The sequence below is a fragment of the Schistocerca nitens genome, chromosome 1 (assembly GCF_023898315.1).
Source record: "Schistocerca nitens isolate TAMUIC-IGC-003100 chromosome 1, iqSchNite1.1, whole genome shotgun sequence".
Lineage (NCBI taxonomy): Eukaryota > Metazoa > Arthropoda > Insecta > Orthoptera > Acrididae > Schistocerca > Schistocerca nitens.
The window spans coordinates 948694805-948708513 of NC_064614.1; the positions used below are offsets into that span (position 1 = coordinate 948694805).

Below are 13709 nucleotides of genomic sequence, written 5' to 3' on the forward strand. Positions count from 1 at the left end.
GTGTCTTGAAAGGAGGATATAAGATGAACATCAACAAAAGCAAAACGAAGATAATGGAATGTAGTCGAATTAAGTCGGGTGATGCTGAGGGAATTAGATTAGGAAATGAGACACTTAAGGTAGTAAAGGAGTTTTGCTATTTGGGGAGCAAAATAACTGATGATGGTCGAAGTAGAGAGGATATAAAATGTAGACTGGCAATGGCAAGGAAAGCGTTTCTGAAGAAGAGAAATTTGTTAACATCGAGTATAGATTTAAGTGTCAGGAAGGCGTTTCTGAAAGTATTTGTATGGAGTGTAGCCATGTATGGAAGTGAAACATGGACGATAAATAGTTTGGACAAGAAGAGAATAGAAGCTTTCGAAATGTGGTGCTACAGAAGAATACTGAAGATTAGATGGGTAGATCACATAACTAATGAGAAGATACTGAATAGAATTGGGGAGGAGAGAAATTTGTGGCACAACTTGACTAGAAGAAGGGATCGGTTGGTAGGATATGCTCTGAGGCATCAAGGGATCACCAATTTAGATTTGGAGGGCAGTGTGGCGGGTAAAAATCGTAGAGTGAGACCAAGAGATGAATACACTAAGCAGATTCAGAAGGATGTAGGTTGCAGTATGTACTGGGAGATCAAGCTTGCACAGGATAGAGTAGCATGGAGAGCTGCATCAAACCAGTCTCAGGACTGAAGACAACAACAACAACATAGTATATTGTCAATATATTTGAGAGATTGTGTTTCTTATTTAAACTCCTCTTTCTTTATCATTTGAACTTAACTTGATTTTGTATTTAATATAAGTGAGTCAACTGTACTGTTCATTATTGAGATTGTATCCATCAATTATATATTTAATTTGATGTTTATGTGCTCTATAATGCTTTGTTGGGCACAGTTGTCAGTGTAAGTCTAAGTGGGATTCAATTCAGTATGAAATAAAAATAAAACAGTTTTTGCATCCGTCACTTGTTTATTATGCCACTACGTGTTTCGGTGGTTCACACTGTTATCTTCTGGTGGAGAACTGTTCATTTTCAAGGCTGGTATTGGTGAAGAGTACAGATGTTTTTTCAAAGTAACAGGCCAAGGGCAGTGTAGTTTATTTTGCATTTTTTTTTGCTAATCATGGAGGTTGTTTATTTAGAAAACGCTCTTTAGAGGTTAAAAAAATGAATTTCTGACAGTGAATTGTACTTACAGGGATGGCAGAGTTGTAAAAGATCTGCATACTATTGATTGATGTATGCACTCCTACTGCACATTACATGTACATTGTCACTTCAAATATACTGTACGTGCTACAGATATGTTTGTACATAGATTACATAGAAAAAAGATTAAATCATGTGTACATAAACATGTTTTTCAATTTTAAACAATGAATGGGCTGGACCAAAGTATTGAGGTATGCATAACTCTATTTTAGGTAGTTATATAAACTTTTTATTTTTGTGGAAATATGAATGTGCTGCAGCATTGGATACAAAAATATTGGTTAAATGTGTATGTTTTCCTTCTGGTTTTGTGTGTGGTGGTTTATATATATATAGGTGCACACTTCAGGTGTTATATTAATTTATTATATATAAAAAGGTTATAACAGAGCATGCTGCTTGTGTATTGTAGGTTGAACATACTGAGATCACACACATCAAAAAAAGTTTTGCATCACCCCGGTTTCCAGAACTCCTGAAGGTAGATGTTGACTGTTGATATTGTAACACAAACAGAGTCCATTTGACTGTTCAGAGAGTTCACTAAACCTGCCCAGAGATGTAAACAACCATGCATGGGCAGCACCTATTAGATGGAGGGGGTCCAACAGCTGATTAGTTGCAGACATTCCACCAGGAAGGAGGTACACGGCTCGTGTTGTTTGTAGTTCAACCATGCCTAGATGGTCAATACTGTGGTTCAGTCGCATCCGCATTGTTACTTTGTGCCATGAAGTGCTCTCAACAAGGGAAATGTCCAGGTGTCTTGCGGTGATCCAAAGCGATGTTGTTCGGGCATGGAGGAGATACAGAGGGACAGGAACTGTCGATGACATGCCTCGCTCACACCACCCAAGGGCTACTACTGCAGTGGATGACGGCTACCTACGGATTGTGGCTCAAAGGAACCCTGACATCAATGCCACCATGTTGAATAATGCTTTTCATGCAGCCACAGGGCGTTGTGTTATGACTCAAACTGTGTGCTATAGGCTGCATGATGTGCAACTTCACTCCCGACTTCCACGGCGAGGTCCATCTTTGCAACCACGACCCCATGCAGTGCAGTACAGATGGGCCCAACAACATGCCGAATGGACTGCTCAGGATTGGCATCACATTGTCTTCACTGATGAGTGTCGCATTGCCTTCAACCAGACAGTCGTCAGAGATGTGCTTGGAGGCAACCCAGTCAGATTGAATGCCTTAGACATACTGTCCAGTGAGTGCAGCAAGGTGGAGGTTCCATGCTGTTTTGGGGTGACATATAATGTGGGGCCGACATACACCGCTGGTGGTCATGGAAGGCGCTGTAACGGCTGTACGATATGTGAATGTCATCCTCCTACCAATAGTGCAACCGTATCAGCAGCATATTGGCGAAGCATTAGTCTTCATGGACGACAATTAACATCCCGATCATGCACATCTTGTGAATGAGTTACTTCAGGATGACGACATAGCTCGACTAGAGTGGCCAGTATGTTCTCCAGACATGAATCCTATCAAACATGCCTGGTAAATATTGAAAAGGGCTATTTATGGATGACGTGACCCACCAACCACTATTGAGGAATCTATGCGAATCGCCGTTGAGGAGTGGGACAATCCTGGACTAACAGTGCCTTGATGAACTTGTTGATAGTATGCCACGACGAATACAGTCATGCATCAATGCAAGAGGGCGTGCTACTGGGTATTAGAGGTACCGTAGTGTACAGCAGTCTGGACCACCACCTCTGAAAGTCTCGCTGTATGGTGGTACAACAAACAATGTATGCTTTTCATGAGCAATAGAAAAGGTGGAAATGATGTTTATGTCAATCTCTGTTCCAATTTTCTGTACAGGTTCTGGAACACACGGAACCGAGGTGATGCAAAACTTTTTTTGATGTGTTTACAACTACCTAATATAATAACTGAGTTGTGCACATGTCACTATTCTGCCACAGCCTGTTCACATTTTAAAAATGAAAAACATATTTATGTAGACACCAATTAATCTTTTATATCTGTAACCAGTGCAAACAAACATTTCTGCAACATGTGCAATGTCTTTGAAGTGGCAGTGTAAATGTAATGTGGAGTGGAGAGGACATACATCCAACTACAGTATGTAGATCATTTACAATTCACTGTCAGAAATTCATATTTTTTTAACCTCTAAAGTGCCTTTTCTAGATAAACAATTTCTAACATTAGCATAAGACACAGAAAACCTACACTGCCCTGAGCCTGCGATTGTGAAAAATGTCTGTATTCTTCACCAACCCCAGCCATGGAAATAAACAGTTCTACACCTGAAGATGGTTGTGTAGACCATTAATGGCAAAAGAAACCAGTGACTGATGCAGAGACTGTTTTACTTGTATTTCTCAATAGTAACAGCCCTCATAATGCTGTCCCTTCTGGGTGAAATATTCAATTCATTGTCAACTCAAATATTTTCTGTCACTTATTGTTACTTTCACATCTAACAAACCATTGTGTATATGTAAGGAATCAGGTTGTGTGCTGTTTCTGATTCCATGTTAAATTGTAGATACTACTTCTAATATACCAAGAATAATCAAAACAAGCAGATGGGAGGGACATGCATGGGATACTTGAACTTCGTCATTAGTAGTCTCATCACTAGGGGGTTCAGTAAATACAAATGAGAACAAACAATCAGGAATTTACCTTATTTTTATTCACATGTGAATTGATTTGCATGCCGTAATAATTTAACATCATATTGATTGCATGAATCAGTGGATAGTATCATTGATTTACTCAGTTAGTAAAAGTTTTACAATAAGAAAGATCAATTTGACCATACATCTAACTTCAAGCAGTTCTATTGAGAGAAAGCTGTGTACACTGTCTGGCTCAAGTTAAAAAACAAGCTGATGCTGGTGACAAAAGAAAAGATCAGCATTGTGGAAGTTTCATTAATATAGAGACAATTTTCAGGATTCAAAGATAAAACATTAGTTTATATTTTTCTTAGTAGAAATTATGTTAAAAATATTAAAAACTAGGGTTCTGGCAGTTAGGCACTTGACACTACACAGTGTAACTGGATGGCTAAGTTATCTCGGACATCCGAGGAAGGCAAGGGTACTCAACTGCCATGGAGCAGTGCCAAGAATGGCAGTGTGGTGTTCAAGCAAACATTCTGGTTGATTACTTATTTACACTAATACTTTAAATCAAAGAAGGTGTTAATTCCTAATTTGAATGGACAGGAAGTATGTTAAATGCCTTTTGGAAATGGACTAACTCTTTATGTAGCAGACATAAACAGTAATGAAATCCTAAACTCAGATTGGAATGTATACCGCAGAGACAGGCTGGACAGTGAAGGGGGAGGCGTGTTTATAGCGATAAGAAGTGCAATAGTATCGAAGGAAATTGACGGAGATCCGAAATGTGAAATGATTTGGGTGAAGATCACGGTTAAAGCAGGCTCAGACATGGTAATTGGATGTCTCTATAGGCCCCCTGGCTCAGCAGCTGTTGTGGCTGAGCACCTGAAGGATAATTTGGAAAATATTTCAAGTAGATTTCCCCACCATGTTATAGTTCTGGGTGTAGACTTTAATATGCCGGATATAGACTGGGAAACTCAAACGTTCATAACGGGTGGCAGGGACAAAGAATCCAGTGAATTTTTTTTAAGTGCTTTATCTGAAAACTACCTTGAGCAGTTAAACAGAGAACCGACTCGTGGCGGTAACATATTAGACCTTCTGGTGACAAACAGTCCCGAACTATTTGAAACAGTTAACGCAGAACAGGGAATCAGCGATCATAAAGCGGTTACTGCATCAATTATTTCAGCCTTAAATAGAAATATTAAAAAAGGTAGGAAGATTTTTCTGTTTAGCAAAAGTGACAAAAAGCAGATTACAGAGTACCTGACGGCTCAACACAAAAGTTTTGTCTCAAGTAAAGATAGTGTTGAGGATCAGTGGACAAAGTTCAAAACCATCGTACAATATGCGTTAGATGAGTATGTGCCAAGCAAGATCGTAAGAGATGGAAAAGAGCCACAGTGGTACAGCAACCGAGTTAGAAAACTTCTGCGGAAGCAAAGGGAACTTCATAGCAAACATAAACATAGCCAAAACATTGCAGACAAACAAAAATTACGTGAAGCGAAATGTAGTGTGAGGAGGGCTATGCGAGAGGCGTTCAATGAATTCGAAAGTAAAGTTCTATGTACTGACTTGGCAGAAAATCCTAAGAAATTTTGGTCTTATGTCAAAGCAGTAGGTGGATCAAAACAAAATGTCCAGACACTCTGTGACCAAAATGGTACTGAAACAGAGGATGACAGACTAAAGGCCGAAATACTAAATGTCTTTTTTCCAAAGCTGTTTCACAGAGGAAGACTGCACTGTAGTTCCTTCTCTAGATTGTCGCACAGATGACAAAATGGTAGATATCGAAATAGACGACAGAGGGATAGAGAAACAATTAAAATCGCTCAAAAGAGGAAAGGCCGCTGGACCAGATGGGATACCAGTTCGATTTTACACAGAGTACGTGAAGGAACTTGCCCCCCTTCTTGCAGCGGTGTACCGTAGGTCTCTAGAAGAGCGTAGCGTTCCAAAGGATTGGAAAAGGGCACAGGTCATCCCCGTTTTCAAGAAGGGACTTCGAACAAATGTGCAGAACTATAGACCTATATCTCTAACGTCGATCAGTTGTAGAATTTTGGAACACGTATTATGTTCGAGTATAATGACTTTTCTGGAGACTAGAAATCTACTCTGTAGGAATCAGCATGGGTTTCGAAAAAGACGGTCGTGTGAAACCCAGCTCGCGCTATTCGTCCACGAGACTCAGAGAGTCATAGACACCAGTTCACAGGTAGATGCGGTGTTTCATGACTTCCGCAAGGCGTTTGATACAGTTCCCCACAGTCGTTTAATGAACAAAGTAAGAGCATATGGACTATCAGACCAATTGTGTGATTGGATTGAGGAGTTCCTAGATAACAGAACGCAGCATGTCATTCTCAATGGAGAGAAGTCTTCCGAAGTATGAGTGATTTCAGGTGTGCCGCAAGGGAGTGTCATAGGACCGTTGCTATTCACAGTATACATAAATGACTTGGTGGATGACATTGGAAGTTCACTGAGGCTTTTTGCAGATGATGCTGTGGTGTATCGAGAGGTTGTAACAATGGAAAATTGTACTGAAATGCAGGAGGATCTGCAGCGAATTGACGCATGGTGTAGGGAATGGCAATTGAATCTCAATGTAGACAAGTGTAATGTGCTTCGAATACATAGAAAGATAGATCCCTTATCATTTAGCTACAAAATAGCAGGTCAGCAACTGGAAGCAGTTAATTCCATAAATTATCTGGGAGTACGCATTAGGAGTGATTTAAAATGGAATGACCATATAAAGTTGATCGTCGGTAAAGCAGATGCCAGACTGAGATTCATTGGAAGAATCCTAAGAAAATGCAATCCGAAAACAAAGGAAGTAGGTTACAGTACGCTTGTTCGCCCACTGCTTGAATACTGCTCAGCAGTGTGGGATCCGTACCAGATAGGGTTGATAGAAGAGATAGAGAAGATCCAACGGAGAGCAGCGCGCTTCGTTACAGGATCATTTAGTAATCGCGAAAGCGTTACGGAGATGATAGATAAACTCCAGTGGAAGACTCTGCAGGAGAGACGCTCGGTACGGGCTTTTGTTAAATTTTCGAGAACATACCTTCACCGAAGAGTCAAGCAGTATATTGCTCCCTCCTACGTATATCTGGCGAAGAGACCATGAGGATAAAATCAGAGAGATTAGAGCCCACACAGTTGCGTACCGACAATCCTTCTTTCCACGAACAATACGAGACTGGAATAGCAGGGAGAACCGATAGAGGTACCCAGGGTACCCTCCGCCATGCACCGTCAGGTGGCTTGCGGAGTATGGATGTAGATGTAGATGTAGGTCAGGATAAGTTCTAATAAAAGGCACTGCTCTTTTACTTACATGTTGTTTTCATGATTTCCTTGCTTGAAAATGAAGCTGAAAGTTTACATTTCATACTGCTTGCCTGTAACATCATTTCTGTCCAGATTAAAACTGTAGGTTAAACTGAGATCCAAATCTGGACTAGTTGTGGATCTAAACATGCCTCATAGCTCAACTTAAAGGTTCAGTCTCCCAGTACCTGTATCTTATTCACCCAAACTCCAAAGACTGTCTTCTCTCTGCATGTCACGCTAGACTAGGACTACTCTTGGAAGAGAAAATGTAGTAAAGAAATACTCTAGGCTGTGTTTCCAGAATAAATTGTTCACTGTGTAGCAGGATTTTCATTGTAATGAAGCTTCTTGATAGACTAAAGCTTGGACATTTTATTTTGGGTTCCGTGCATGAATCTGTAAAAACAGAACTCTTAAAGGATCACTTAGTTGTCCATCTGTCTATCTGTCCATCCGACTGTTAAGAACTCTTTCCTCAGGTATCCGGAGACCTATCAAGTTAAAATTATTGTCACATACTGAGGTCGATAGTCCCTTGGCGGTGTAGAAGACCCAACCATTTGTGTTACATATTTTGATACTCACAATCTTTCCTCATCAAAACCTATAAGGTACTTCCTGTTGATCTAGAATCATGAAATTTGGCAAGAAGCAAGGTGTCTCAGTACAAGCAAAGGAAAATATCTGAAAATTGTTGATCAGTAATTATGTCAAATGAAAAAAAATATTTTTTTGTCATTTTTTATCTGTCTTTCCATCTGTTAAGAGTCCTTTTTCTCATGCACAGGTTGCCACATGAGGTTCAAGTTTATGTTCACACACTAATGTCTGTGGTCCCTTGGAGGAGTGAAAAATTTTGATGGTATAAAAAATTTAACCTTCTAAGTCAGTGCAATGGAAAGATTCGGTCACTTACATCGCATACTTTGATACTTGAAAACTCGGTCATTAAAACGTGTAGGGTGCTTCCTGTTGATGTAGAATCATGAAATTTGGCAAGAATCAAGGTTTCACAGCACAAGTAAAGGAAAAAATCCAAAATTGTTAATTTGTAATTATATCACACAAAAATAATATTTTTTTGTCATTTTTTGTCGAACTGTCTGTCTGCTTGTTAATACCCCTTTTCCCCTCAAACAGTTTGGCACAGCAAATTCAAATTCGTGTGACAATCTGAAGTCTGTAGTCTCTTCGCAGTGTAAGAAATCTAATGTTTTAAGTTAACACAATGAAAAGATTCAGCCTTTTATGTCACATGTTTTGATATGCGCAAACTCACTCATCAAAACTATAGTGTACTTCCCACTGACATAGAACCATGAAATTTGGCAATTTGCAAGGTGTCACAGTATAAGCAAAGTTTTAAAAAAATCCAAAAATTGATGAACTATAATTATATAACATATAATTTTCTCCAATTGATTTCCATGTCATCTTCGGCCAATAGCATCATTGGATACAATATGGAGGGCCATGATGTCATCATGGTGTTGAGTTTCTTGCCCTTGGAACTGCTGCTCCTCTGTTAAGTAGCTCCACAGTTGGCCAATAAGGCTTGAGCGTACTCTGTTCCATTCCTCTCACTCTGGTAGTACCAGAAAACGAACCTGGATCCCCTGAAGTCACCTGTTAAAAAAATTTGTTTATATTGTTGCAACTGTAGGACTAAAATTTGCTATCTTCTGATATACACTTTTTTGATATGGCTCCTCTGTGTTAATTAATTATAGAACTTTCTATTCAGCAGAAATAAGTGACAGTGATGATGCTGTTGCTGATGGTGCTGATGCTGAACACACAAGTGATACAGACAATGAAGAGTTTATGAGTAATGAAATATCGCTTAAAAAAATGGGAGAGCTGCCACCTGAACTTGACATGTCCGATAGTGATTTATCGGATGATGAAGCAGAAGCAGAAAATGTCCACAAGCCACCCGATGAATTGGAGGTAAGAACAATCAAGTAAACATAAAATTTACTGCAGGTTTTAATTCTTTCTGAACAGTGATAGGACATGGAATTAGGGAAGTGGAATGTACTGGAGGTTAACTGAAAGTTAAGAGAAACTTTTAAAAAACATTTATTTGACATTAGTAACCCAAACAAGAATAAAAAATTGCTGCATAGTTGTACCTTTTTCTATCATATTACTCAATTCTAATCAAAAAGATTAATTCTTCAAAAATTATCCATGCAAGTAAACTCTCTTTTCAATTTAATAGAACACCAGTTGATAAAAATTAAAATGTCGTAAAATAAAGTCTTACTAGTCTTCTACAAATTACACTGATCTTTCAACAACTATGTTCTAAACGCAGTAATTTTACAGTAAGGCAGGAAATTTGTAAAGCTTTTCTTGTCATTAGCAAGCAAATGTATCCATTTAAAAATATATATAAAATATACACTCAACATTTAACTGAAACCAGAAAATTAAAATGAATTTACTTCTTAAGCACTACCAACCTCTATGACCAGTCTGTTTTCTCAAAAATTTAAAGGATTTTACTCTTTCTCTCTGACTTTTCATGAACAAAACAGCAAAACTGAACAAATTTACCAAATTGCCAATCATCAGATACAGTAGGACAAGAGCCCTACTTCCTTCACAGTCAGATTCTACCTGTTTTACATTAAACTGTACTACTTTCTAATTAAGAAGTTAAAATCTTCTGGATTATTAGGCCACACCATATTTCTTCAAAAAATTGATGTTTCAGCTCATCTGTTGGGATCTTCGGAGTTTTCCCGCACCTGTGCTGGAGAAGTGGAGTTATTGGGGGGGGGGGGGGGGGAGAAAAAAAATGAGCTACCATTCGTGGGCAATTGTCATTGGAAAGTAAGAGAAATATTCCCACACTAATTGTGAAGAATGGGGTCATTGGCTATAACTCCTGTGGCTACCAGTAGTGGGCCAATGTCATACTTCATACTTTATAAAAGAATTTTTCCTGTACTCGTGGTGAAGAAGAATTATTGATTAAACTTCCTACTGCTGCTGTTGATGGGCCCACATCATTGGCTAGAAGCGAAATGGGCAGAGCATGAGAGGGGAATGTTATTCAAAATATTACTGTTCATAGAGGTGGCTTCCAGGGCATTTTTTGCATTTTCCCACACCATGGCATTATATTTACTTCCTTGATGGTGGGGAGCAGTGTTGTTCGTCCCATGTTTGAGTTGACACGTTATTCAGCTCCCCATGGGTCTAAGAGAATGACCACATACATGGCTCCATGCTGAGTGTTACTCTTCCTCCTCACCATCAATGGGTCTAGTGACCTCCATCAGACCATTGGTCACTCCCATGCTGTGCATCATTGACTTTTGCATTTGATATAGCTCGCAATACAAACATGAGTTCGGCATTTCTCTCATTGTACCATGCTCCGTCATGATCCAGAAGTCTACTTGAGTATCCAGAGTTGGATATATTTGTACAGTTCCAATTTTTAGGCCGCCTCTTTGATAAAGAGACATGGAGCTATGTGGGTGGTCATTCTCATGGATTCGTGGGGAGCTGACTGATGTGTCAACTCAGTGCCTGGATTTTACACTTCTCTTGTTTTCATAACCTAATCAAATATTTGTCTGACATCACTAAATGTAGATGAATTCTCCTCTTAACTGAGGAACTACATCACCTTGCTGTTTAGTCCCTTAACCCCCATGTGAGGAACCAACAAACATTCTTCTGTTTGCAGATTAAGAGGGGTGTATAAAACATCTTTCTATGAAATAGCGATGTTAAATTGTGTCACAAGATGCAGTGTTAAATTATAATTATTAAGAAATGTATGTTTTTTATTTAGCATATGGTGGAACACATGGTGCTGTTATACACTATTACACTATATTACAAATATAAAACTGTAGTACTAATGAAAAATAAAACATACAGTACATATGTATTACATATACAGCACACTTGTTAAATGGAGAAACAGTTATTAAATTTAATTTGTCAGTGTTGACAACAGTGTCCAGAGTGTCAGAGGAAGTCTTTTACATTGGCTTGATGTGATGTGAGAGTACACACCTGCACGATGTGTTGGATGGTCTGGGATATCTTCCTGCAACTGCAATGTAGATCAGATGCCGCTTTCTAGTTGTAAAGAAAGTCCTCACATATTCCATGGTTTGTGTGGATTCTGTGAGCTGTCTGTCACATATGTGAAGGCAGATCAAAGGATGTTTGGATCGGTATGTTCTCCTGATGGTGCTTACTTGATCCATATTTACTCCCATTTATGGCATGTATGAAAAATCCTTAATTAGGAAGTTCTGTGCAGTTTTTATTGCTTGTTATTGGGATTGCAGCTTGTCAGATGTTACACTTGGGATATACCGTATTTACTCGAGTCTAAGCCGCACTCGAATCTAAGCCGCACCTGAAAAATGAGACTCGAAATCAAGGAAAAAAAATTTCCCGAATCTAAGCCGCACCTGAAATTTGAGACTCGAAATTCAAGGGGAGAGAAAAGTTTTAGGCCGCGTCTCCAAATCGAAACAAAGTTGGTCCACTGTAATATGAGACAATTTAGGTCGAATGAATGACGATACAGCTACAGTAGTTTGGTTCGAGTCGTAAGCTTAGCAGTTAAGCTTTACCAGGTAGCCATTGCTATGCGTCAGGCGCTCCGTCCCTATTTATACGGGTACCCTTCCTTTTTCACATGCTTCGTCTGCATTGAATTGATTGCTTATTTTTCTTTGATCTGATAAGCGCAGTTTTCTTTGTTATAGGTGTTTACGTCACTCTACGCTGAAAATGCATTACTGTACTGTGTCATGCATTGTTTGTCGTACTCTGGTACTGCGTGTTTACGGCCTGTCGCCGCTCGCGGCATGGCTTGCTTTTGTGCACGCCACCGCCGCTTACAATAATAATAATAAAAAAAGAGAGGAATCGTCTCATTAGCGAAACAATGGCAAGAGACAGCTACTTGTTGTTACCTACACTGCTGCTTTCTTTGATAATGATCAACAAGAACCAAATAATAGACTGCGTATGATAGAAGATGTTCTGAACGAGAGTTTAGCGAAAATTTTTCTCCGTTTGAAAATCTTTGCAGGCGCCTCTTTAGTACATTACATTCTGCACAGAAATTAGAGTCATCTTAGATTTAAAAATCTAGTCAATTGCCTCGCTTCATTTCTGACTGTATCACTGTTTAGCATAAGAATAATACGAATATAAACATGACATGATATGTATATTCTTCCGCGTTTGCTGTTGTCTCACTCTAGTTTTGTGGTTTATTACGCAGACAGGATTTAAATGAGATAGCGGCAAAAATGGTTCAAATGGCTCTGAGCACTATGGGACTTAACATCTGCGGTCATCAGTCCCCTAGAACTTAGAAGTACTTAAACCTAACTAACCTAAGGACATCACACACATCCATGCCCGAGGCAGGATTCGAACCTGCGACCGTAGCAGTCGCGCGGTTCCGGACTGCGCGACTAGAACCGCTAGACCACCGCGGCCGGCAGATAACAGCAAACACGAAACAATACATGGCAAAATGTTTATATTCGTATTATTCTTATGGTGACGAGAATACTGCATGTGATTCACAATTTATAAAAGTTCCTATTAGCAACCATCTCTTCTCACAGATAGGAAAAAATTTAGAACGTAGAGTTGGCCATATTGACAAACATCCTAAACATTCTTGCCAGTCGGGTTTTCGTAGTACATTGAAATGCTGCTACATTCGAAGATGAACAATACGGAATTTGTGTTTACTTCGTTGGATAATGTATGAAAATGCAGTGCTCGAAACTCGGCCCGGAGCAAAAAAGCTTGTCTTACACCTTTTTTTTAAATTTATTTACGGACGCAGAGGTTTTGGCGCCAGTATTTATCTTTGTGCCTACAAAGCATGCGCTACATATATTCGACGGCAGAACTAAGTTGTGGCGGCACCCACCGACATTTTTAAGAACTTCCACTAGCTTTGCACTCGATTCTAAGCCGCAGGCGGTTTTTTGGATTACAAAAACTGGAAAAAAAGTGCGGCTTAGATTCGAGTAAATACGGTAATCAGGGGGGAAACCGTGGGACTGTCCATAACTAGATGAAGGAACATCTGGCTCCAAAAACTAGTGTTTTGTCTCCTTTTGATAATCTCTGTCTACTGTTGCCTGCTTTCCCTATGTTCATTTAATTAAAATTATTAATGTAATTTTCCTTTTATGGGTAATATTACGCAAGTTTCCAACAGTACAAAGTTCCTGAATAATATACAGATATTAACTGCAGTGAACGCAAGCTGCGTGGCATTGTTAAATACTTTGTGGCTCTGCTGTTAGTCAATGTAAACAACAAGTCAAGGAGCTTTCAAGTGTGACACCCAAATACTTAAGGGTAGTGTTGCATTTTACAGATTTTCATTTAAATTGATTTACGGTTGGCAGTTGACCTGTTTTATTGAGATAGAAACCTGGACATTGTTTTACTTTGGTAGACCTGAGTAGCCACTAACAAAAGTACAAG

General features: G+C 39.2%; 1 protein-coding gene across 2 annotated transcripts in view; it reads left to right on the plus strand.

Annotated features, from left to right (window-relative positions):
- Nucleotides 1–13709, plus strand: part of LOC126194494 (nucleolar complex protein 2 homolog) — a 125526-nt gene that overhangs the window by 13449 nt on the left and 98368 nt on the right. Inside the window, exon 2 of one of the 2 annotated variants that reach the window (XM_049932770.1) lies at nt 8950–9155. In XM_049932770.1, coding sequence (XP_049788727.1) covers nt 8950–9155 — 206 coding nt within the window. The remainder of the gene's footprint in view (nt 1–8949; nt 9156–13709) is intronic. The other variant, XM_049932771.1, reaches the window with a different exon arrangement.